Below are 26196 nucleotides of genomic sequence, written 5' to 3'. Positions count from 1 at the left end.
GTAACAAAATAAAATTTTAAAAAATTAAAACCAGGCCTCATCAGCCATTCAGAAGCCAGCAATCTGGCCTGAGGCAAGCAAGTGGCATGGCGAAATGATGCTCTGTCAGTTCACAGTTGGAGACCTGAGTGAGTCTCAGCTTAACCCCTAATGGATGTTCGTTCACATCACAAATTCACAACCCAGTCTGTCTTGTTGGCTGCCTCTGCTTGAAAGCAGGGCCAGGTTACTGTTCTCCCAACCCCGCACCTAGGAGGGGCTTTCCTCATTTAGTTCGCTCCTGTCCAGAAACAGCAATGAGTGATTTTTATATAAACGGAGCGTGAAGATCTTTAGTGGGCTGGCCCCTTTAAGATGGAGAGAAGACTTATCTGGAAGCACAAAAGTTCTCTGCTGGTTGGGCAGAACAAAGCAGCTAATGCTGAGGTCTAGTGCCACTGACTTACCCTGGGCAGATTCGTCTGGCTCTCCTGCTGCCAATCTCCATTGAAAGTAGAAGGAAGGAAGCCAGACTAGAGATTTGGAAGGGGGATGTTTCACCTACTGAGGCAGTGCAGAGCATGGGCTGTGCACTAACCCTAGAGAGGGGTGGGGATGATGACAGAGTGAGACAGGGGGGCTGGCTGCATATTTGGCTCTACTGAGCAGGCTGCTTGTTGTGCAGTTGTAGCTCAAGCCCAGAGCAGCTGCCAGCCTGAGAAAAGCTGTGCAAGGAGGAAAAGAGAGAGAGGCTCTGCTCTCACATCCTGGACTCTGCTGTGCTGGAAGAGGGACTCAGGGGCTGCAAGGGGGGCAGGAGGGAGCTGAGCTGGAGGGGCGTGGACAGTGGGACCTGCACCCCATGCCTCGTTTGCTGCTTTCGCTGGGGTCTCCGCGCAGGCAGCAGTAGGATTTATCTTGCTTGTTACAGGCATGAGTCCCCATTGCAGCCCCTGCTGAAGCGCCCCCCAGGTGCCTGGTTCTCTCGCTCTCTCTCAGTGACCGGGGGAGGCTGGTCCGCCCCAGAGCAGCCAGGGAAGGGGGGCAACTTGTGCCCGGCTCTGTAGAAGCTGTTCCCCTTGGCTGCAGCAGGAGGGGGCAGGGCAGCAGGGACCCCCGGAGCCGAGCCTGCCCCCTGGGCCATGCAGAGGGGCCAGTGAGGGCTCAGCCCGCCAGGAAGGATGCTGCCGCCGCTGCTGCTCGCCGGGACGGAGGGAGCCTGAACTGCGGCTGGAGGACGGGGCCAGCAGCCGCCCTGGCTCAATGAGCTGCCGGGAGTTCCTGCCGCTGCGCCCGGAGCGGCTCCGCACTTCATCCCCAGGTAGGTGGATGGGGGCGAACCCGGCCGCTCCGGCTCCTGCGGGGGCGGGCTGGGCACGGATGTGCGACCCCCTCCTTCCCGGGCAGCTGAGCAGAGCTCACCGGCTGCTCCTCCCAGGAGAGCCAGCAACGGTGGGTGGGGGCGACTCCTATTTGGGGGGCCAGTGCATGGGGGCCAGGACTGAGCCCCCATTTTGGGGGGCAGTGTGTAGGGTGTGAGAGCTGAGCCCCCGTACTGGGGGGGGGAGGCAAGGGCTGATCCCCATTTTTGCAAGAGGGAAACTGCACTTGAACATGGGCTTTGCTGTGCTGGCTCAGACCAGGGTGTCCAACCAGCCAGTAGCCTGCCACAGGCCATGGCCAGGTATTTCGGAGGAAGAAATCCCTTAGCAAAGGGATGGGGAGGCAATTCCCATTGAGGGGAGAGGAATGGGGATGATACCAATTTAAAAGGGTGGCATCAGTGTATGGTTCCCACTCAGGGCAGTGAGGCGGCTCAGTGATGGGTGCTTAGAGGGTGGGGCGGGGGCGCTTTACTTATCACCCTTAATGCTAGCAACGGTACCAAAATGCTAGTAAGTGCCTGCCTTGTGCTGAGCTGGGAGGTTGCATTGAGGTCACACAGGGCAGAAGACTTCAGAGTCCCATGGAGCGGATTTCTTTCTTGTGCAGAAATCCTGGGCACTTGAGCTGTGCCGTTTCTTCCCCAGAGTAAAGGCATGGGGCAGCAGGGTAGGAAGATTTCCTATTCCCCAGCCATACCAAGCACTGGGCAGAGTTCCATGGGAATGCCCCATTGGCTACTTCCTTCTTCCTACCTGCCCCAAAGGTCATGGGGTGTCCGCTGTTTATCTACTCTCCCGCTCTTGCAACCCTTTCCTTAGCATTACCTGCCACAACTTTCCAGGGTAATGAAAAATCACTTGGAGTGCCTAGGCGGAGTCATCTCTCCAGCCATTCCTATTTCTCAGACCTTTGTTCTCTCTGCACAGACCCTTCTCCTGCCGGATTTGGATTTCCTCTATTCACAGGTCCACACTGGCACCAGTCCTGGGATATTAACCCTTAGGAGCTCCCTCTGGGGCAAAAGGGGAAGCAATTACAAGTGGGTTTTAACAACCTCTTGATCAAAACCTGGCGATAGAAACAAGCCTCGGTGAAGACTTCCTTTTCTTTATAAATGATCGCCATTGCTTGGAATAGTTTCCCTAATACCACAAGGAGGCCAGACTCCCTGTCCCTTTGTGCAGCTGTGTCTGGTTTGCTTGAGTATTTGTAGTTCTTGGAAGGACTTTAGAGGCTAGAAACAATCAGTTGCTTATATAACTGGATGCAGGAGCATCCTTTAGTCCCAAGCTGGTCTGAACTACCTGAAACAGGTGAGGGACAAGGAGGTTGAGGGAAAAGCTCTCACCAATACCCAGCCTAGTGTAAACTGAGGGACTTTTTAAAATGGAGATTCCGTACAGGAATGCTGAATAGTTAAGGGGTTGGGCTTTTGAAGGACCCAAATATTTGTTGAAAAGGGGAAGCAGGGGGAGGAGGGACGGCTCAGTGGAGTTCCAGGTTCTAGTCCCTGCTATGCCCTGAAACTCCCTGTGTGAGCTTAGGCAAGTCACTTAGACTCTTTATGCCTCAGTTTCCCATCTGTAAAATGGGGACAATGCTGCTTTCTTACCTCATGGGGGTCCCAAGGAGGAGATGAGAACTGCTGGGATAAAAGCACCACCCATTGAAATATGATGAACGGATGCCCCTATGAACAAATTGGTCATGGGACAGACAGATAGAAAGAGGGCATTGCTGTAAAGAGGTTATAATGAGCTTTCAAATAGCCAGAGAAGCTCCTGGTGTGAATCTATAGAATGGGCTGGAGGACAGTTCAGAGAAAGCTGGAAGCCAGGAGAAGCTGTACCAGGCATAGCCAGACAGTTACAGACTGAAAGGCAGATGCTGTGCAGAGGTTTAACTAGATACAGGTTGATTGTTGTGATAGGAAAACGTTTGGGTTGGTTGAGGCTGGAGTTTGTTGCCAACAATTAATTAGCTCAAAATGCCTGTGCCAGGAAAAATATGGCTCTTAAAAAAAAATTCATTACAGTCAGAAACCACCATGGAGGATTTCAAGGGGGGGGGGGGAGGGCACATTGTCCTACTGTACATTCTGATGGTGCCTTTCATCCTAAAGGATCCCACAGCCACCTCTGGGGTGGAGGAGGCAGCTTGGTGGATGAACAATGCACCACGTAAGAGTAAGGAAGGTTTAGAGCAAGGACGCCCTACCCTTAGGAAAGGTGCCGTGGAATCTTTCACACGGAATAGACAGGTGCTCAGCTTTTAAGGTCCCATCTGAAGGGCCCGCACCCAGGGGACTGCATGGTGCTCACCTTAGCACTTCAGGAAAGTGAAGGGTGCGTTGACCCTGCTGGGATTTGTAGAGAAGCTGTATTCCTGTGTGACTAAAGAAGAGGCAAGACTACTCCATGGCAATATGGGTCGCCTCCCCACTTTCATCTTGACTGGTCTTGCTGTGCCTAGGTGCTGGGACAGATACTGCACATGCTTGGGTCCCCTGCAGTGCCTAGAGGTGGATGTCTGCCACCAGTAAGGGGTCGGTAGGAAATGGCTCCTTCCTGTTATTTTAAGACCAGCTTTCCCAGTTTGAGCCCCCTTTGCTCCTGCAGAGCAGTGTGGGGCACAGCTTGTAGAGGGAGATACTAACAGCTCCAACAGAGCTGTCCCAGGTGGCCATATGTCACCCCAATGGCCCTACAGATTTCCAGAGACTCAAATCTGACTAAGGCACCGTGGCTGAGCCTGGTGCTCAGAATTAAACCCCATCAAGACCCCGTCTCCCCTGTCTGAATGGCCTCAACAGTTTGTTTTAAGAAACAAAGTCATTCTTCAACCATGGGGTGTCGAGAAGCAGCAGAACCAGAGACTGCTGGTCCCTGCTGGTCTTTGTTTTGCAATCTTACAACTTAATTGCTGTGGCTGAGCGGTGAGCTCCTACTGAAACAGCCCTGCGAAGTGAGAGCCCTGCTGGCCCGTTAACTGGCCAGCGCCACGAAGAGGCACTACTGGTCTCTCCATGTCTCTGCTTCCCTCTCTGCAAAATAGGGATAGTAACACTCCACCCTGCCTGGAGAGTGTGTTGGGCTCCAGGGATGGAAGGTGCTATGATGAGACAGTGCTACTGAATTATTCTTAGTTACAGGGTCAGGGGTAGGGCAGCTGGGCTAAGACTGTGTAAAGGGAAAGGGAACTGCAGCAAGGGCATAATGGTTGGTACGGGTGGGTGTGGCCCCTGTGCACAAGTGTGGCTAGGCCTTGGGGTGGGTCTGGGTTTTTGGGTGCGTGCCCCCAGAGAAGCCTACTGCACTAATGACTCCCAGCTGCTGCAGTAACGCTAGTGTCAGAGGAAGGGGTTTGGCTCGTGGCTGTAGACTGGTGGAGTGGATTTTATATGGTTGTGCGTGTGCACCACCCTGTGTATCTGTGTAAGTGTGTGTACGTAACTGCCTGCCAGGGGTGTGTCGGCACTGCAGTTCATATGCCGCTGTCCCTTTCGTTCTCAGACTACAGGACCCTACATCTCCCTGAGCATTTGATATTCGCAATCATGATCCAAGCTGGTCCCAAAGTCCTGAGTCACTCTATGGTTTCCATGGAAACAGACTTGTTCATTGTGATCAGTTTTGGGGGTAGACACAATGTTTGGTGGCAACATTGCACACCTACAGAGAGGGGTCAGTCCCCATCCAGACCCACTGTGGTGGGAGAGGTGCAGGGCTCCACTGCATAGGAGTGAAGGGCTCCTGCTTCACTCCTTCCCTCAGCTGCAGCAACAGGCCGTCAGCAAGGTGGCTGGCTTTTATTTTGGGCCTCAGTAGGGCTGCGCATGGTGTGATGCGACATCTCCACTGTCTTCAGGTGCCTCTGGCTTTCAACCCTTTGCCCTAACTGCACAGTCCCTCTCCACCTGGTGGCTATCTGAATCTTCTCCTTCCCCCCATCTCCTTTCCCCGCTAGCCCTATTTTCATCAGTGAGCCGGGCCTCAATACAGCCCTCTATTTCATAGGGATTGCATAGATGGGAAGGCAGGAGCTGCTGAAAGAGGCTGGGGCACCCAAATCCGGCTAGCAAAGCCAAGAGCATGAAATAGTGAGAGGGAGAGAGAGGCGAGCAGCCTCAGTGACACACCAAAAGAGGAGTGAGCAACCACAAAACGTAACCCCCAGGAGCTTCAGTAACCTTCCTAACAGCAATAATAATAAAAATAATCGTGTATTAACACCATCAATTTTAAAGCATATGCCACTCTAGAGGAATCCAAAGTACTTTACAGACCACAGGAATTACTTCACTTGCACGGGGTGCAGCCACCTTTTGGGAGAAGCAACAAGTAAGGTAGCTGCACAGCAACACTACACAACCTTTTAGGGCAGGGGAAAAAGGATTCCTGTAGACCGAGGGAATTTAAGGCAGCAGAATGGACTAACCTGCATTGGGATGTGATCAGGACATAGGGTGATGCGTGGGAGACACACCCCACCTTCAAAGAAGCGACATGAGCTCTTGAATGATCACAGGACATTTGACAGCACCTCCAGCTGCACAGCATCCCTTAGCACCAGGCTGGAACATCGGGCTCAGCAGATTCAGAGAGCGGAATATCCCCTACATCAATCACTGTAGCAGCTTGCGTTTTCTATTGACCAGATGCAACCTGCTTAGTTTGTGAGATCAGCCATGATCGGAGCATACAGCTGTGCACTCCCATTATGGAGCTTTAAAAGCAAGTCAGTAGCATCAAACTTGTTAAGAGAATGCCTAGCTCGGGGACTCCCTCCCAGGGGCTTTGGGGTGTCCAGCCACACTTGTTGCTCTGTTTGAGGGTAATTCACTTATACCATTCAGGTTAATTCATTGCACTGATCTCTGAATCTCCTGGTTTGCCAGGCTGGCTTTCTGCCTGCACTCTGTCTGCAGGGTAGCTGTGCCAACCAGGAGAGGTGGGTGCAGGTGTTTCCACCCACCTCTGCCTCCTTTCATGGGTGCTTCACTGCCTTTAACCCCCCTCCTATGAGGCAGTGGGAATCCGGGGTGAGGAGGGGAATTTTGCTTTTAAAATTTGCACTGTCCATATCCCAGGGCCAAGAATGGCTTGGAGCATCCTGCTACAATTACCACTGGTCATTGCATGGCACCCTGGGGACAGCGTGGGCCTGAAGTGATCATGGACAGTGTTCAGAGGTCAAGGGAGAAGGAATGCCAACCCCAAAGGTTCAGAAATCAGGAGTCAGGCCCACAAAATAATGAGATTGGCCCCAAACTGATTTTTTTTTAAATTGTATTGTTTTTGGCCTGTCATTTGATTTTTGAATTCACAATTAGCAATGGCCACTATCTCAAATTTACTGGGCAAGGTGATTTCTGGCCCCCTGTGCAGGCACTCTCACTCCCACGCCTGCCTATCCTCTGCCCCACAATTTATTCTGTCCACCCAGCCTCCGAATCAATCCTGTCCCTTCAGTCCCTGCATCAGTTCTGGTTGTCTCCCCAACCCCCAGCTCAGGTCCGCAACCCCAGCCTCACCTCTACCCCTCCTGCAGCTTGTGGGGTTCTTCATTCTCTCTCCCTGGTGTGACAGGGGTTGGCTGCAGCTAGGTCTTTCTCCCACTTCCAGGCTGGGTACGGCAGTGAAGCAGAGAAGAGGGGAGCAGAGCCTCCTTGAGCTGCTGGGATCTTTCTGCTCCCTTCTCCTCTCCATTGAGACTGATGTGGGCTCTTGTGAGGTGCGGTGGGGGGAAGCAGTGAGCTCTTCCTGCAGCTGCACCGATAGGATGCTCTTCCCCAGGAGGTGGGTCAGTGGGGCAGGGGACCAATAAGAAAGGGTTTCCCACAGGCAAGGGTGAAATTCCCAAGTGGGCTGGAGCTTCCCTCACCACCACACGATGGGATCCAGCCGTGGCAAAAATCCTCTCACTTGCAAAAAAATCACAAGAGTTGGCAACACTGAATTAGCCTAGAGCCCTTCCTGGTAGTAGTGGCAGGTGTTGGGAGATCAGGGCCATGAACAAAGGACAAGGAAGGGCAGAGTTCAGGTCTGCATGCTGGGCACTCCTGGCACATGAAAGGTCACTCCTCCCTGCTTGTAGCTGGTGTACTGGGGCAATGCAGCCCACGCATAGCACTGTCAGGTGTAAAAACAACTCACATATAAAGAGGACAATGGGAGCATGCAGGCCCACGTGGTGGGGACAGCTCTCTGTACTCCCCCACCCCAGTATCTCCTTCCCCAGCTGGGTAGAGATAGAGCCTTGAGCTCCACCCACCCAGGGGAAACCCCGGGTCTATAGCTCCAGCACCAAACAGTTCCAAACAGCCCCATCTCCCTCAGCTGGAAGGAGGGTGGCTTTGACATAGGGTGTGTAAAGCCAGGAAGAGTGGGGACAGTAGCCTGCTGTGGGAGGGGGCTGGGTACGAGTGCGGAGGGAGGCCCTGGAAAGCTGCACCTTCCAGAGCTGGAGAACCCTGGCGAGGTTACACCATCAGCTCCCAGGACTGGGAAAGGCTTTGCCCCTGGCAATGGCTATATTTCCCGCTGCTGCTACTAGCAGTTTAGCTCCACCAGTGGCCGCACCAAGTTACACAGGGTGCTGGCATTTCTACCACCACATCATCTAACTCCAGGTCCACAGGGCACAGTGTGTACAATCCGGGCACCCATCAGTCCCATGTCTGCCGTTGGGGGTGGGGGGGTGGGGACCAATGGCGGGAAATTCTAGACAAATAAACCTAGTGTAGCAACACCTGTGAGGCCACATTTCCAAAGAAAGCAGGGCTAGATTTCCAAGCTCTGAGCACCCACCAGTGGGGCTGGAGTGTCCAAAGAACTCAGCTCCCATTTAGGCACCTAAATATGGGCCAGATTCTTGTAAGTGCTCAGCCCCCAGCTGCTGCCCCTGCGACACCAATGGGCAGATTTCCAAAAGAGCTCGGTGTGCAATGTGCCGACCTCTTCTGATTACGGTGCTTAAATGGCAGCTGGGCAATTCTGAAAGTCTGGCTGCCCGGATGGGGGCTGAGCCCTTCTGAACATTCGAGCCCTGGCGCATGCATGTATTCCTGCAGTGGTGTGCTGTGTGTTCGGTGTAGTGAGCTGGGGTGTGTCTGTCTCTCCCTCTGGTGGTGTTTGTTACAGCAGCCTGGTTGTAGGCTCTGTGTTTGGCAAGTGGAGGCCAGGAAAAATCTGTATGGAAAGTGATGCCCACCCTTTCCAGCAGCTCCCCCGTGCCGGTGGGTTAGCACTGTCTGGAAGAGCAGTGCCATGGGGCCAGGAGTGGTCTCAGTCACAGCCCTGCCAAGCCACTTGGAGAGAGGAGCGTCCCCTGGCCTTTCTGGGGGCTGCCTGCCTTTCCTCATTCACTGCTTCCCATCCCACCTCTACATCTGGAGGGGCTGCAGCACAGACTCTCCCATCTCCTTGCTGGGGTTAGACTAAACCCAATCAGTGCAGGATTGGGAGGTGGACCCTCCCCACCCTCACCCTGCTGGGGGCGGGGAGGCTGGGATGTCCAGGCAAGTCCTTAGATGATGAAAGCATCTCTGCTTAAGAGGGCACCAGTTTCAGAGAGAGCAGAGGAGTTTCTTTTATACAGCTGGTAGGAGTTGCATTGAACTGGCCCTGCCTTCCACTTGAGATGCTCTAGTAGGTGTTGTGCCGTGCCGGTCCCTGCTGGGGAATCACCTCTCCCTGGCTGCGCTGAGCTGGCCTTGATGGAGTGTTGCTTGTTCTAGATTTGACAGTGACCCACTAGCATGCAATAGGGCTGTTGATGCTGAGACCAGCTCTCTTGCTGAAGTAACTGTGACACAATCACTGCTGCTGGGAGGCACGAGGGCCTGGCCCTGGGCAAAGGGAGGGAAGACACATCACACTTTCTTTCAGAATGCAAACCAGGCGTCCTGGAGACCTCACCCCAGCAGCTCTCCACTGTCTGCAACAGGCCAAGCGGGAACAGCCTGCCAGACTGGTGGGTGCTGAGTACTATGAAGGGGGCACAGAGAGGTCACAATTCAGGCAGGCCACTCACCTGCAATCAATAGACTCTCCCCCAGAGTGCTGCCCAGGCTGGGCTTCAGATTCGCTTTTGGTCTCACATGTGTGTCCATACAAATCTCTCCCCCTCTCCCCAGTACAACCTGGCATAGCTGAAATAGCAAGGGGTGCTGCAGGTCAGGAGCGAGGAGCATCAGCAGAACTATGTGTGTGTTTGGGGAACCCGAGAATGGAACAACCGACTGAGTTGCAGGTCAGGATTCAGGTCTAGTGGTAGAACCTAGGCTCAGGAAGCCTACTCAGCACCTGGCCTCGCTCTGTGTGGCTGTGGCCGGCCTGGTATATCCCTCACTTTCCACGCTCATAAGACACACCTGCCCCAGTATATTCCAGGAGAAAGGAAAGAAAGTTCCGAGCCTTTTAGGAGGCCGCAGTAGAACTGGTGGCCACCAGAGGGGAATGGAGAGTTCTCTGCTTGGATATTGCATATAGAAAACTGAAGCTAAATACGGCTGTTTGGCAAAGACGCTGCTGTGCCTGAGAGCCGTGTGCGTGTGAGCCTCCCTTTCCACAGGACCAGGAGCAGAGAGCAAGCCAGGGTCTTGCCCTTCATCTCTCCTAATTGTGAACAATGAGCCTTAGTAACTGGAATGGTGCGATGGGCGTGTGGCTGGGGAAGCACGGGAAGAACATGCAGAGGTGAAGGCTGTGGTGGGAGGAGTTGGAGGAAGCAAGAAAAGAGGTGGTAGGACATAGGTGGGTCCAAAAGATTTCTCTGTGGGTGGGGGTGGAGGTTCGACAGGAGAATAGAGAAGCTGTGAGATTTCCTGTATGGATACATTGGTGCCTGGGTCCCTTTGGGGCAGCCTCCCTATGCAAGGTGAGTACTGATGTGCCAAGGCTAGTGTATAGTAGGATCACCAATGGATACATCTTGCATCTCCCTGCCCCCAAGACACAGCACGGCACTGGCAGGCAGCAGCCCAGAAAACTGTACTAAAGCAAAGTGTGGGTATATATTTAACACTGGTGAAAAGTGGTAGGTCCAGACCTGATCCTCCTGTTTAGCCCCAGAACAGGTTCAATATGGACAAGGGCAGGGCACACTTTGCTTTGCACCATCACTGTGGCTCAGCCCTGCCCTAGAGTCCTCAGCCCCCCTGCTCAGGCTGTCAGGAAGAACGAAATTTAGTAATTGTGCAGATCATGTGATCATGGACACTTGCCCAATGGGGGTTGAACTGAAAGCCACTAATTCCTCTCTCCTAGGGGCCACCAAACAGCTATCAGAGAGGAAGAACTTGTGGTCACGGTCAGCCTGGGATGCACAGATGCTGGAACTAGGGGTTGGCTTGAACCCCTGGCTTGAAGTAGTACTAACAACCAAATACATGGTAATAACTTTCAGCTTAAATTTTAACAATTTTAAAAATTGTTCCAGCACCTATGTTGGGATGGATTTGACGTGGTGGTGAAGGGCTCCGTGCCCCATTCCCAATGCCCCAAGTCATCCCGCCCCCAGAAAAACATGCCCGAGCCTCATGTAGGATTATGAGAGCTGGGCTCAGTCATTAAACAAAATCAAGAGTAAAAACACTGGGGGTTTAAGCTAGGCTCCATGCTTAGCAAAGCATCCCCCCACCCCCGCTGTGTTTCAGAGCGAACGATGCTCGCAGCATCTCCTGAGAGTCAGGCACGTCAGGGTGATGGGTGTGCCACATGCCGCCAACAGCAGAAACCTCTCAGGGGGAAAATCACCAGGAACTTTGTGCTTTTCCCAGCCTGTCAGGAATTTTAATATGCTAAAGCCACAGAAGCTTTGTGGTTGAACAGGCCCTGCATACTAAAGCTGGGCTGGCCAGTTCAGCTCCCTGCTAGAACTCAGAAATCCCCTCCCAGTGTTTGTCCCTTAGCTGGTACTAGAGGAGCCAGCGGTGTTGGGTTTTAGTGGCCAGCATGCCGCTGGAGGGAGTGGGGGGGGGAGGGGAAGAGCGTGTGTGAGAGAGAGAGAGAGAGAGAGAGAAACAGGCCTCCCCGTTCTGCTAGGTGTGCAGGAACAATGGGTTAATTCAGGAAAATCTCAGAGCTGTTACTCTGGATCAGAGAGTGAGTCTGTGTGTCTAAAAGAGAGGAAAGAAGAGGAGGAACTGGCTGAGGGGAGACCCTCAGAGGGACCTACTAATATCACTGAGTGATTTGAAAATATCTGGGTCCATTAAATTGGTTTTACCTGAAGTTACTGGTTAGCACTTTGATTAGAACCTCAAAGTCCTATGGCATCTCACTTATGCATATGCAGACACATGGCTGTACAGGCAGCAAGATGCAGGCATGTGCACCATACTCTCACAGAGACCCGGAGACCGGTACATGCAAAGACCCATCTGCCGATGGTTCTTCTATAGCACCCATCACGGCAAAATTTAATTGTTAATGTGCAGATCACACAAGCACATATGGGGGCCTACATACACACATAATCATGTGTGTCATGGCTAAAGGCATACAGAAAGTCATTCAGAGACACACATATGCACTGACATGCAGAGCCTTATTCACAGATGGAGACGTGCACCCAGGGCTGCAGCTACAAATGCACAGCGCTACCCGGAGGCACGTTCTGTGAGATGTATGTGTAAAGCACTAAATCAGGAGGAAAAAGAGTCCCCGGGGAAGCTCGTAGAGGGAAGCTTGAGGCTGGGAAGCATCTAAGCCACATTGCTACCCTCCAGGGTGGACTGGCTTGGTCACTGCAGTTAGCATTAGCCATCTGAGTTTGATTTCAGACTCTCCTTGGGCAGCCGTCTGGGACAGGGGAGGGTAGATAGGCCCCCCCAAAGTGAGGGAGGAGAATCTGGTTGTGTGACCACTTAGTTGTGTGTGCACACACCCTTGTGCACGTATGGACACAAATGCCAGTGTACACAGAGATACCCTTCATTGCAACGCAATGCGTGTGCACACACACACGCCCCGTCCCATCCATACACCGAGAGCAGATGGCCCGAGCCTGGTTCACAGCTACTCACAAGAGAGAAGAATAGGATCAATTGCGTCACAGCTGTCTCCAATTTACCTGCTCTACCAGCGAGCAGATGAGCAGATTATCCTGCGGGCAGCAGGAAAGCTGCATGCTGGGCCAATGCTTTGTGGCAGGCTGCAGCCAAGGCTATGAGAGACAACAGTATGTAGGAGAGCAGGGGAGCTGTGGCAGCTGCTGGCCAGGGCTGACCCCCCTTCCCGTCTGCTCCAGCCCCTGTACATGCTCTTCCCCTGGCTGAGCTCAGAGTACCGTTATGGGTGAGCATCAGCTGCTTGCTGGGCTGCCCCTGGAGCAAGCGGATGCTGTTGAGTTCAGACCACAAACCAGCACAGACACCCCAGGGTGCAGAGGGGGAGGGGCCTACATTATCCAGCTCATTAAACAGGACTTTAAAATATTAAATATTCAAAATATTTTAAATATTTTAAAAGCCTGTTTCCAATATTAACATGCTGCATTGCTTGGGGGCCTAGCAGGCCACATGGGCCACAGTCACAGGGTTCCACCTCTTCTGTTCAAGGGGGCTGGGCCACAGCCTCACCCACAGGAAATACTTCCTACTCTTCAGCCTCTCCATCCTTTGCTCATGGTGCTCCCCTTTCACCTGCTCTTGCCTCTGTGTCACATCCTCACTGCCCCTGCCATTTGCACACCCTGTCCCACCTTCACTACTGGGTTCTAGGGGGTTCTGCCACTGACCCCCTTTTGCCAGACTTTCTAGGTTTCCCTTTGAGACGCTCCTGGGAAGGATCAGGCCCTTGCCTGGTCCATGTCTTATAAAGTCTGCCACAAGCTGCTGAAAACATCAGACAATTTAGGAGGAGGTGTCGTCATCCTCATCGTCACCATCAGCTGTTGTAAGGGAGACCATGTGCCCTAGGGGATAGTGCACTAGATTGGGACTCAGGAAATGTGTGTTCTGTTTCTGACTCTGCCACTGGCCTGTTGAGTGACCTTGGACAATTCACTTTGCTGCCCCGTGCCTCAGTTTCCCCATCTGTACAATAACTATACTGACCACCTTGTAAAGGTCTTTGAGATCTACAGGTGTACGAGCTAGCTATTATTATTGCAATATGGAGGCGTGTCTAGTTATTGCCCCCAGTGCCAACAAGGAGGAAATCACTGCAAAAAAAGTATAAAGCAGAATGAAATAATAAGCTGCCGGGCAGGTAGCTGCGGTTGTGACAGCAGGATGATGGAGAGTGGGGCTGGGCACCCCCTCCATTTGAATGTGGGAGGCAGCAGGGATGGTGGCAGGTTGGTTCTCATGTTGTTTGTTTTCCAATAGTTTGGTTCTATGAACAGTTGTCTCCACCCCAGACATTGAACGTCTCCTGCTTCAGCGTGCACTCAAACCTTGCTGCTTCCCCTCATCACCAGGCTGGACTCCTGCCGAGCTCTGCTTCCACCAAGAGGCCCAGGCCCAGCTCTGGAGGTAGCAAAGGAATCATAGAATCATAGACTTTAAGGTCAGAAGGGTCTGACCTCCTGATTGTCTCGTCAGACCTCCTGCACAACGCAGGCCACAGAATCTCACCCACCCACTCCTGTAACAAACCCCTAACCTATGTCTGAGCTACTGAAGTCCTCAAATCGTGGTTTAAAGACTTCAAGGTGCAGAGAATCCTCCAGCAAGTGACCCGTGCCCCACGCTGCAGAGGAAGGCGAAAACCCCCCAGGGCCTCTGCCGAGGGCGGCTCTACCAATTTGGCTGCCCCAAGCAGTCGCTGCTGAATTGCTGCCGCCGCAACAGCAGCGGAGCTGCCGCCGAATTGTCGCCGCAGGACACGGGCTGCCGCCCCATTTGGACTGCCGCCCCCAGCACCTGGTGCCTGGAGTCGGCCCTGGCCTCTGCCAATCTGCCCTGGAGGAAAATTCCTTCCCGACCCCAGATGTGGCGATCAGCTAAACCCTGAGCATGTGGGCAAGACTCACCAGCCAGACACCCAGGAAAGAATTCTCTGTAGTAACTCAGATCCCATCTCATCGAACATCCCATCACAGGCCACTGGGCATAGATACCACTAATAGTCGAAGATCAGTTAATTGCCAAAATTAGGCTATCCCATCATATCATCCCCTCCATGAATTTATCAAGCTTAGTCTTGAAGCCAGATATGTCTTTTGCCCTTACTGTGTCCCTTGGAAGGCTGTTCCAGAACTTCATTCCTCTGATGGTCAGAAACCTTTGTCTAATTTCAAGTCTAAACTTCCTAATGGCCAGTTTATATACATTGGCTCTTGTGTCCACATTGGTACTGAGCTTAAATAATTCTTCTCCCTCTGTGGTATTTATCCCTCTGATATATTTATAGAGAGCAATCATATCTCCCCTCAGTCTTCTTTTGGTTAGGCTAAACAAGCCAAGCTCCTTGAGTCTCCTTTCATAAGACAAGTTTTCCATTCCTCGGATCATCCTAGTAGCCATTCTCTGTATCTGTTCCAGTTTGAATTCATCCTTCTTAAACATGGGAGACAAGAACTGCACACAGTATTCCAGGTGAGGTCTCACCAGTGCCTTGTATAAGGATACTAACACCTCCTTATTTCTACTGGAAATACCTCGCCTGATGCATCCCAAAACTGCATTAGCTTTTTTTCCACAGCCATATCACATTGGCAGTTCATAGTCATCCTATGATCAACCAATACTCCAAGGTCCTTCTCCTCTGTTACTTCCAAGTGAAGCATCTCCAGTTTATATCAAAAATTCTTGTTATTAAGCCCTAAATGCATGACCTTGCACTTCTCACTATTAAATTTCATCCTACTACTATTACTCCAGTTTACAAGGTCATCCAGATCTTCCTCTATGATATCCTGGTCCCTCTCTGTATTGGCAATACCTCCCAGCTTCATGTCATCCGCAGACTTTATTAGCACATTCCCAGTTTTTGTGCCAAGGTCAGTAATAAAAAGATTAAATAAGATTGGTCCCAAAACCAATCCCTGAGGAACTCCACTCGTTACCTCCTTCCAGCCTGACAGTTCACCTTTCAGTAGGACCTGCTGTAATCTCCCTTTTAACCAGTTCCTTATCCACCTTTCAATTTTCATATTGATCCCCATCTTTTCCAGTTTAGCTAATAATTCCCCATGTGGCACGGTATCAAACGCCTTACTGAAATCGAGGTACATTAGATCCACTACGTTTCCTTTGTCTAAAAATTCTGTTACCTTCTCAAAGGAGGAGATCAGGTTGGTTTGGCACGATCTACCTTTTGTAAAACCATGTTGTATTTTGTCCCAATTACCATTGACCTCAATGTCCTTAAATACTTTCTCCTTCAAAATTTTTTCCAAGACTTTGCATACTACAGATGTCAAACTAACAGGCCTGTAGTTACCCAGATCACTTTTTCCCCCCCTTTCTTAAAAATAGAAACTATGTTAGCAATTCTCCAGTCATACGGTACAACCCCTGAGTTTACAGATTCCTTAACATTTTTTTGCTAATGGGCTTGCAATTTCATGTGCCAGTTCCTTTAATATCAGAGGGGTAGCTGTGTTAGTCTGGATCTGTCAAAGCGGCAAAGAGTCCTGTGGCACCTTATAGACTAACAGACGTATTGGAGCATGAGCTTTCATGGGTGAATACCCACTTCGTCAGATGCATGTAGTGGAAATTTCCAGAGGCAGGTATAAATATGCAAGCAAGAATCAGGCTAGGGATAACAAGGTTAGTTCAATCAGGGAGGATGGGGCCCTCTTCTAGCAGTTGAGGTGTGAACACCAAGGGAGTGAACACCAAGCCACACCATCACTGGTCCATTCACCTGCACATCCACCAATGTAATATACACCAGCATTGCTCCTCTGCTATGTACATCGACCAAACAGGAGAGTCCCTACGTAAAAGGATAAATGGACACAAATCAGATATTAGGAATGGCAATATACAAAAACCTATAGGAGAACACTTCAATCTCGCTGGACACACAACAGCAGATTTAAAGGTAGCCATCCTGCAGCAAAAAAAACTTCAGGACCAGACTTCAAAGAGAAACTGCTGAGCTTCAGTTCATTTGCAAATTTGACACCATCAGCTCAGGATTAAACAAAGACTGTGAATAGCTAGCCAACTACAAAAGCAGTTTCTCCTCCCTTGGTGTTCATACCTCAACTGCTAGAAGAGGGCCTCATCCTCCCTGATTGAACTAACTTCATTATCCCTAGCTTGATTCTTGCTTGCACATTTATACCTGCCTCTGGAAATTTCCATAACATGCATCTGACGAAGTGGGTATTCACCCATGAAAGCTCATGCTCCAATACGTCTGTTAGTCTATAAGGTGCCACAGGACTCTTTGCCGCTTTTACAGTTCCTTTAATATTCTTGGATGAAGATTATCTGGGCCCCCCGATTTAGTCCCATTAAGCTGTTCAAGTTTGGCTTCTACCTCGGATGTGGTAATCTCTACCTCCATATCCTCCTTCCCATTTGTCGTCCTACCATTATCCCTAAGCTGCTCATTAGACTCATTAAAGACTGAGGCAAAGTATTTGTTTAGATATTGGGCCATGCCTAAATTATCCTTAACCTCCACTCCATCTTCAGTGTTTAGCGGTCCCACTTCTTCTTTTTTTGTTTTCTTCTTATTTATATGGCTATAGAACCTTTTACTATTGGTTTTAATTCCCTTTGCAAGGTCCAACTCTACATGGCTTTTGGCCTCTCACTTTAACCCTACATGTTCTGACCTCAGTAAGGTTGCTTTCCTTGCTAATCCCTCCCATCTTCCACTCCTTGTAGGCTTTCTGCTTTTTCTTAATTACCTCTCTGAGATGCTTGCTCATCCAACTTGGTCTACAACTCCTGCCTATGAGTTTTTTCCCTTTTCTTGGGATGCAGGCTTCTGATAGTTTCTGCAACTTTGACTTGAAGTAATCCCAGGCCTTCTCTGACTTTAGATCCACAAGTTCTTCAGTCCAATCCACTTCCCTAACTAATTTCCTTAATTTTTTAAAGTTAGCCCTTTTGAAATCAAAAACCCTAGTCACAGATCTATTTTTGTTTATCCTTCCATTTAGTTTGAACTGAATTAGCTCATGATCGCTCGAACCAAGTTTGTCCCCTACAACCATTTCTTCTATGAGGTCCTCACTACTCACCAAAACCAAATCTAAAATGGCATCCCCTCTTGTTGGTTCAGCAACTACTTGGTGAAGGAATCCATCAGCCATCGCATCTAGGAAAATCTGAGCCCTATTATTATTACTATTAGCACTTGTCCTCCAGTCTATATCTGAGAAGTTAAAGTCTCCCATGATCACACAATTCCCGTTAGTATTTACTTCATTAAAAACATTAAAGAGGTCTCTATTCATATCCAAATTAGATCCCGGCGGTCTATAGCACACCCCAAGCACTATCCCAGGGGAGGCTCTAGTAGCTTTCTTCCCCAATGTGATTTTTGCCCAGACTATCTTATCCATTCCATCACTTATTATTTCTTTACAGTCTACGTCATCACTGATATACATGCTACTCCACCACCTTTGCCTTTATTTCTGTCTTTCCTAAACAGCACATACCCTTCAATGCCTGTAGTCCAGTCATGACGACTATTCCGCCATGTTTCTGTTATCCCTATAATATCTGGTTTCACTTCCTGCCCCAGTAGCTCTAGTTCCTCCATTTTGTTACCTAGGCTCCTCCCATTAGTGTACAAACATCTTAATTTTTGCCATTTGGCTTCGCTCACATTCTTTACCCGATTAGGCACAGACACTCTACTACCAGTATCACCTATTAGACTGGTATGTACACTACTATTCCTCTTTATGTCCATTCTCCTACCCACGGCTGTATCCTTTCGTAATTTGTTTTCTTCCCTCTCAATGTTAAAATCCGGCGTGAAGATTTCCTGGACATCTCCCAACCATCTCCCCCAAATTCCTAGTTTAAAAGTTCTCTTGATCAGTTGTGCCAGCCTCCATCCTAGAAATCTATTTCCCTCCCTACTCAGGTGAAGTTCATCCCGAGAGAACAGTTCTCTGTCCATGAATGCTTCCCAGTGGCCATACATCCCAAAGCCCTCCTTATAACACCACTTCCTGAGCCATCTGTTGACAGTCATAATCTTGTCACACCTTTGTTGCTCTTCTCTAGAAACAGGCAGAATCCCACTGAAGATCACCTGAGCCTTGATTTCCTTAAGCGTCTTCCCCAGCCTGGCATAGTTTCCCTTGATACGTTTCAGCAAGAATCTAGCCGTATCATTTGTTCCCACATGAAGGGCAATCAGTGGATTCTTTCCTGCTCCCATTAGGATCCTCTTCAGCCTCAGGTCCACATCCCATACCTTAGCACCTGGCACACAGCACACTCTTCTGTTTTCTGGATTAGCTCTGGTTACAGGCCTGTCTATTCTTCTCAGTAAGGAGTGCCCAATCACATAGACCTGCCTTTTCCTGGTGATGGTGCGATTCTGCAGTCTATCCCCTGTTCCCTCTGGCTGCAAGTCCTCTCGATTCCTGTTGTCCCTTGCAATCCTCTGCAACCCATCCCGTATCCTCCTGGGGCTCATATTTGGTGTTATCTCCATTGATTCTTGCCCTCTTCCTATAGGACTAGCTGCTCTTCTCTTTTTCTTTGCCCTCTCACCTTCAGTGACCACCTGCTGTGCCCCTTCTTCATTTTCCAAATCCGCAAACCTATTCCTGAGCTCTATTTCTCCTTCACTAGCCCGTCTTTTCCTCTGCCTGATTCTGTTAGTCATATGCCTCCACTGTCCACTTTCCTCACCCAGCAGTCTCCCCTCAGAGTTCTTTGGTTCTGCTTCCATCTGTAAGTCTAAGCTTTTCTCTTCAGCCTCCTCATGTCTTTGCTCCATCATCCACTCAAACCCCCTTCTAAACTCAACCAGAGTTTCCACCTGCATCTCTAAGCCTCGGATCTTTTCTTCTGTCAGCTCTATCAGGCAGCACTTCATGCAGACGAAACTCTTTTCAGGTACCCCCTCCAGGATCTTGTACATGCCACAGCTTCTACATCCAGTCATCTTCATTGTGTCTTTCACTGCTTGGGTCACTCCCACTGCTGCCTCTGTATTTGTCATCGCCTTCTCACCTAAGTCCTGTTAGTCCAGGAAACACAAACCAAACCAAACCAACACCACCCACAGCAAAACAAACCCCCAACGAGCACCAAAACACTGCCAGACTTCACTAGCCTGTCTGTTCCTCTGCCTGGCTCTCTTAGTCTTGCCCACAAACTCCCCTTGCAAACTCCCACTCAAACTCCCCTGTTGACAGCTCTGTTTGCTGGCTTCTATGCTGCTGCAGCTGTCTGTGCTGCTGCCTGACTGGCTGGCTACCTTTATAGGACCCCTAGTCAGAGAAGCCCCGCACCCTAATCAGGGCTCAGCTTCTCTCCCAGCAGACTTCCCCTACCAGCCTCTACAAATAGAAATAGCTACAAATACCTTCTCCTCCAACAGAACTCCCCCTCAAACTCCCGTTTACAGCTCTGTTTGCTGGCTCTGTGATTCTAGAAGGGAAGTTCAGTGGCCTCCAGCATAAACTGTCTTTCAGCAGTTTTATTTGCTGCAGTGAGCAGAAGCAGGAAAACCATCGTCCTCCACTGCCTCACTCAATCATCCTCCACTCCTGGCAAATATCCCCTGTTGTCATGTCTGTATTGGAGCACATGGCCACATGGCTGCCCTCAAGCCCTGCACCCACATCAGCCACAATCCATTTTTCTAGCTGTTTCTAGGGAGCTGCTCATTCTGGGCTCTAGCTCCCATTGGCAGTGAAAGGAATGTGCCCAGCTCCAGGAGCTCTGCCATGTATCAGCAAAGTGCCTTGCATTCGGTCTGTGGTGCTGTCTTTCTTGATAGCCCAGAGAGGGGGAGAACGTGTGCTGTATGCGTGTTATTTCTAATATGCCCAATACCGTAGTATCTAGGCACAGGATTGGCCCCAGCTCATGGGGACTCCAACTGAGAACAGAATCTGACAGTGGTGGAATTGCACAGCAGCAACTGATGGCAGAACCATTATCACTGGTGTGAAAAGACAAGAATCTAGTTTGATTGTCAGATCCCAGGCTGGATTTGCAGGATTGGCAGCTAGAAAAGCATGTTGGATCTGGGAGCCCACAATGCTGTGTCGGGCCCATCCAGCTTGCTGAAATCCCTTGAATCTGGGCTCTGCACAGTGACTCAGGTTCACCAAGCTACCCTGGCCAGGGGGGACTTTAGCAGCTCTAGGAAAGAGAGGTGAAGGTGCTGCCACTTCCCTCACTCTGAGCAGGCACATGCTGGCACACACTGGTCACTCTACTGCACTGCCAGCTGGTAGAAAGATGGACTCACCCGGTCTCTAGGTCCCCCGCCCTGTTCTTGCAGTCCTACCAGGACTGGGTGTTAGTGACTTTGATGGATGGCGTGACTTACATACATGGCACAGCAAACAGCCTGTTTATTGGATTCCATGAGTTTGCGCAGCTGCCGTGAACTCCCCTGGACTGACTGCACAGGAAGGTATGTCCATAGTGTAGCCAGGGCAATTGCTCGCCTCCTTCCCCACAGTCTCAGGTGCAAGGCACAGAGGGAGCTGAGAGCCATACATTTTATGCAGGAAGGACCCTATTTCCTGGGTTGAAGTTCTCTGTGGATATGGCTTCTGAGGCTAGCAGGATGTGCCTTAATGTTCATTCATCTTGATGGGATAGGATAGGGAGGTGCGTAGCATGGGAATGACTCCCTGAGCCACATGGTTATGGCTGATATCCACCTTGCTAGCATGCTTACTGGCCTTATTTGTCATTTCACAGTCCAACCTCCATTCAGTGCAGGGAATACCCGGGTCCTGAGCAATATTCTCTGTTCATCTAGTGACCTCTCTTTGTGTTGCAGATACTAAGACAACCTGAAAAGAAGCTCCATGAAGGTGACCAGCCATGCAATGTTCCTGGAAGGCTGTCCTCCTACTAGCCTTGGCATCCATCGCGATCCAGTACACGGCAATCCGAACCTTCACAGCCAAGTCCTTCCACAGCTGCCCCGTCCCCAATCCCATGAACTGCAGCCTGAGCCAAGAGACTGAGTCGGCTGACAGACTATGTGACGAGAGCCCAACCTTTGCTTATAACCTTTCCAGAAAGACGCACGTTCTGATCCTGGCCACCACCAGGAGCGGCTCCTCTTTTGTTGGACAGTTGTTTAACCAGCACTTTGATGTCTTCTATTTATTTGAGCCCCTCTACCATGTCCAATACACCTTGATCCCAAAGTTGACACAGAGCAAGAGCACCACTGACAGGCGGGTCATGCTGGGCGCTAGCAGAGACTTGCTGAGGAGCCTTTATGACTGCGACCTCTACTTTCTCGAGAACTACATCAAACCCCAGCCGGTGAACCATACGACGGACCGGCTGTTCCGCAGGGGCGCCAGCAAGGCCCTGTGCTCGCCGCCTGTTTGTGAATCACTGGGGCCCATTGATATCCACCTGGAGGAAGGGGACTGTGTGAAAAAGTGTGGCACCTTGAACCTGACATTGGCCACTGAGTCATGCAAAGAGCATGGGCATGTGGCCATCAAAACAGTGCGGGTGCCGGAGGTCAGTGACCTCAGAGCCTTGGTGGAGGATCCCAGACTAAACCTGAAGGTTATACAGCTGGTGAGGGACCCCAGAGGTATCTTGGCTTCCAGAAGCGAGACCTTCCGAGACACCTACAGGCTTTGGAGGATCTGGGATGGTACTGGTAGGAAGCCCTACAACCTGGATGTGACCCAGCTCACCACGGTCTGCGAGGACTTCTTGAACTCTGTATCCACTGGATTAAACCGACCACCTTGGCTTAAGGGCAAATACATGCTGGTAAGGTACGAAGACCTGGCCAGAAATCCCATGAAAAAGACTGAGGAGATTTACGGTTTCCTGGGTATTCCCATGGACAGCAACGTCGAGCGATGGATACAAAACAATACAAGAGGGGACAGGTCCTCAGCCAAACACAAGTATGGGACCGTCCGGAACTCGGCAGCGACAGCAGAGAAATGGCGGTTCCGCCTCTCCTATGAAATTGTGGAGTTTACTCAGAACGCCTGCCAGCAGGTGCTGGCGCAGCTTGGCTACAAAATGGTGGGCTCGGAGGAAGAGCTGAAGAATCTCTCCATCAGCCTGGTGGAAGAGAGGGACTTTCTGCCCTTCTCGTAACCCAGGCATTGCGCTCTCTTTTTGATACGGACTGTTTCTAACTGTTGCCTTATTTGATTTTATTTTTTTCCCTCTCTCTCTCCAAAATTTGCACTAAATCTTGAATGGGAATCTCAAAGGCATTACGGCGAGCAGACAGCTCCCGCTCATGGTGCGCTTTGGACACAAGGGCATGGGGTGTCTCAGAGCAAGAGCTAGAAGTGCGGCTGGGTAACAATGTTTACAAAACACACACACACACACACACTGTATAAAACAAGCTTCAAGCTTTCCATACCGAAGGGTACCCGGGGTACTGTACTTTTGCACTGTTTACTTTTACGATGTAAGAGATAAATATATATATATATATATATATATATATATATATATATATATATATATATATAATTTATGAATGGTGGTGTCCCCTTGAGAATAATTCCCCTTGCCTCCCAGTTCTGAGCAGGTTATGCTGTTAGCTGAATGTGGAATAACCTCCTCATTTTTCAATCTCGTTTCGATACGTCTGTTCGTTTAAGTTGTGTTATTGGGCTGGGCAGTCAGTTGGTTGCTGATCCATGGTTGTTTGGTAACACCTGTGACATTTCTTTGTGCCAAAAAAAAAAATTAAATTAGTTGATCGGGCGGTTTGCTAAAAACAAACAAAATTAATGCTTTATCGCTGTGTTTTCTGTAAATAAAAGAGTGCAATGAAACTGACCGTTCCTGGGGGGTGAAATTCAACTGGAAGAGCTCAGTAAATGCAGCTAGGGCATGAATATGACATGACCCCTGCCACGACATCAGTAGGATGGACCCACCCAGTGGGGTGGGATGTAGCTGTCCCCTTCAGAGCATAGGAATGGCACCAGGGGATGAAGGTGAGGGAGACAGGGTACAGAGATGCAAGCCAAGAGGGGGTGGGCTGACCCTGGAGCCTCATTTGTTGCTGGGGGAAGGAATGGGGTTTCAGAATTTGCCACCGGCTGCAATTCACTCTCTCTTGCTCAGTTGTGTACATGCTCGTATCCAAAGTGTGTATCCAAAATGCAACTTGTTCAGTAAAATAGTAATCATTTGAAAGCGTCTTCTGGCCTGGGGCTTGCTTAGAGGGGGCCTTTTGGCACAAGCACTGACAGAGGGCCCATGTAGTGTGCCCAGCAGCCTGGGTATTGCACCGAGAGAAATCAGGTGCCTCGGGACTGATCCAATCAGCATGGCCTCTGGCCAAGGCATTAAAAATAGCATAGCCAAAATCCAGTGTCTGAATCCTTTGCTGCAGAATATTAGGTGTTAGTAGGGTGCCCCGCCCGGGAGGTCCAGGTAAAATGCTGAAGATCCGTTTGTAAATAGAAGGAAAAATTGACATTTTTCAGCCTTATGATTTATTTGTGTCACAGTAGCCCCGGGTGTCCCAACTAGATCAAGGCCTCATTGTACTACAGCCTGTACAAACACATGGCAAGAGACAGTCGCGGCCCTGGAGTGCCTACAGTCTAAATAAAGAAGACAGCTTAAGGGTGGGAGGGAAACAGAGGCACAGAAAAGTGAAGTGTCTCACCCAAGATCACACAACCAGTGAGTGGAAGAGCACGAAGCCAGATCTCCTGGATCCCAAGTCTGGCGCCTTATCCACTGGAGCACTCCATCTCTTGTCCTTGGAGCAGGCATGGGGACTCACCGGTAGGAGAGCTCCACCGGACAATGGAGCACCTGGCTCAGGGGTTCTCTCGGGGGTGGGGTGTCATGCTAAGGGGCACTTTCTACTTGATTTGCGACTGAGCTTTTAGCAGGCAGTGGAGCTGAGCTGGGAAACTGCAGTTGCTGTGCACTAAGACAGAAAAAAAACCCCATCAGCAGGAGCAGCTTGGTTTCTGCTCACCTAAAAGCGAAGAAAGGGGGGAGGAAGAGGAGTGGGAAAGGGGTGGGAGGCAGTCTGAATTCTCTATTAAACTCTCCTTTATGGGCCTTTAGAAGGGCAGGAATGTCTGCTGCAGCTGCCTGAGCTCATCACGCTGGCTGCATTTTGCAAACTGGCCTGACCTGGAAGATGAAAACTCATTTTAACTGGGAATGGCTGTAAAAGGTCAGCAGAAAAATGAGTTTGGTGGCCTCTCCTCAGGGTTTGCAGGGAGACAAGTGGCACCTTGCAAATCATCTGAACTGGCTGCAGGGAGCGGGACTCAGTGAGAGGGGATGGGAGAGAGACCTGCAACAATCACTACCACAGCTCACCCTAGCTCACGGCCAGCCTTAACCAGGGGCCACATCTGGTAACTGCTGGGAGCACCAAGACTGCAGCTGCCTTCATCTAATACTAGATAATGACTGATTATGACGAGAACTGGCTCTGTGGATGAGGGGAAAGCAGTGGACATGTTATTCCTTGACATTAGCAAAGCTTTTGAAACGGTCTCCCACAGTATTCTTGCCAGCAAGTTAAAGAAGTATGGGCTGGATAAATGGATTATAAGGTGGATAGAAAGCTGGCTAGATCGTCGGGCTCAACAGGTAGTTTAGTCTGCAGAAGAGAAGAGTGAGGGGGGATTTGATAGCTGCTTTCAACTACCTGAAAGGGGGTTCCAAAGAGGATGGATCTAGACTGTTCTCAGTGGTAGCAGATGACAGAACAAGGAGCAATGGTCTCACATTGCTGTGTAGGAGGTTAGATTGGATATTAGGAAAAACTTTTTCACCACGAGGGTGGTGAAGCACTGGAATGGGTTATTGAGGGAGGTGGTGGAATCTCCTTCCTTAGAGGTTTTTAAGGTCAGGCTTGACAAAGCCCTGGCTGGGATGATTTAGTTGGGGATTGGTCCTGTTTTGAGCAGGGGTTTGGACTAGATGACCTCCTGAGGTCCCTTCCAACCCTGATATTCTATGACTCTATGATTGAATAAAGCCTTGCAGAGATGGTAGGTCCCAGCCTGCAATGCCTCATCCCCAGCTAATCCTGGGATGTGTTGTCTCTGTGGGCTGAACCTCCATACCAGAGATGAGGGGAGCTGCAGGCCCCTGGAACTGCCTGTTGTAGATTACTGCCTCATTAGTAGATTACACACCAAACACAGGCAGGGGGAAGAGGGCCATGTATTGTTTGGCTGCAGAGGTGCCGTTGGGCTGAGCGCATCAGGGCCCCTATGGCCCACAGATCTATATAGAGAAATCAAGCAGTCCTGTCCTCCAGAGATGATGAGCATGCTGCTGTGCAGACAAGGGCTTTGCCTTCTCCTCACCTTTGAAAGGCTTTAGCTGGGAAGAGGGGCATTTGGGTAAATCTTGATAAGAAACAGCCAGTCCTAAAGACAGAAACTCCCATTCTCCAGTAGCGAGAGCCTGAAACAGTGGCCTTTGGAGTTTAGTTTAGTTTTGCTGCCCCACCTGGCTCTGAACAAAACCTGGGACAAAAGCCCCAACTACACAGGATTTTACACCAATATTAGGAACCAGGTTTAAATACTTCCTCTGAACTGCTTTCGAACAGTTTGACCAATTAGTGTGGCTGGGACAAAACGGCTTTGGAATCACGTTTGAAAACCATGTCCTAGTGTAATCAGAGAGAGAGATTCAACACTGTTTGGTGCCCTGACACATGGGCCCTGGGTGTGACAGTTGAGTTTCCCATTTCTAATGTC

At 50.3% G+C, this 26196-nt stretch overlaps 1 protein-coding gene across 3 annotated transcripts; it reads left to right on the top strand.

Annotated features, from left to right (window-relative positions):
• The first annotated feature begins 478 nt into the window (after positions 1-478).
• Positions 479-23840, top strand: CHST1 (carbohydrate sulfotransferase 1). 3 transcript variants are annotated; one of them, XM_073348100.1, is made up of 3 exons: positions 479-1300; positions 13700-13846; positions 21276-23840. In XM_073348100.1, the coding sequence occupies exon 3, from the start codon at positions 21320-21322 to the stop codon at positions 22577-22579; it is 1260 nt and encodes a 419-aa protein (XP_073204201.1). In that variant the 5' UTR covers positions 479-1300; positions 13700-13846; positions 21276-21319; the 3' UTR covers positions 22580-23840. The 3 variants fall into 3 exon arrangements, with proteins under 3 accessions (XP_073204201.1, XP_073204200.1, XP_073204199.1); XM_073348099.1 differs by lacking the exon at positions 13700-13846 and adding an exon at positions 10635-10759; XM_073348098.1 differs by lacking the exon at positions 13700-13846 and having other exon boundaries at positions 480-1300.
• Positions 23841-26196: the final 2356 nt, after the last annotated feature.

Source organism: Lepidochelys kempii, chromosome 6 (assembly GCF_965140265.1).
Source record: "Lepidochelys kempii isolate rLepKem1 chromosome 6, rLepKem1.hap2, whole genome shotgun sequence".
Lineage (NCBI taxonomy): Eukaryota > Metazoa > Chordata > Testudines > Cheloniidae > Lepidochelys > Lepidochelys kempii.
The sequence above is the reverse complement of the archived record's forward strand: the minus strand, read 5'-3'. Positions and strand labels throughout refer to the sequence as shown.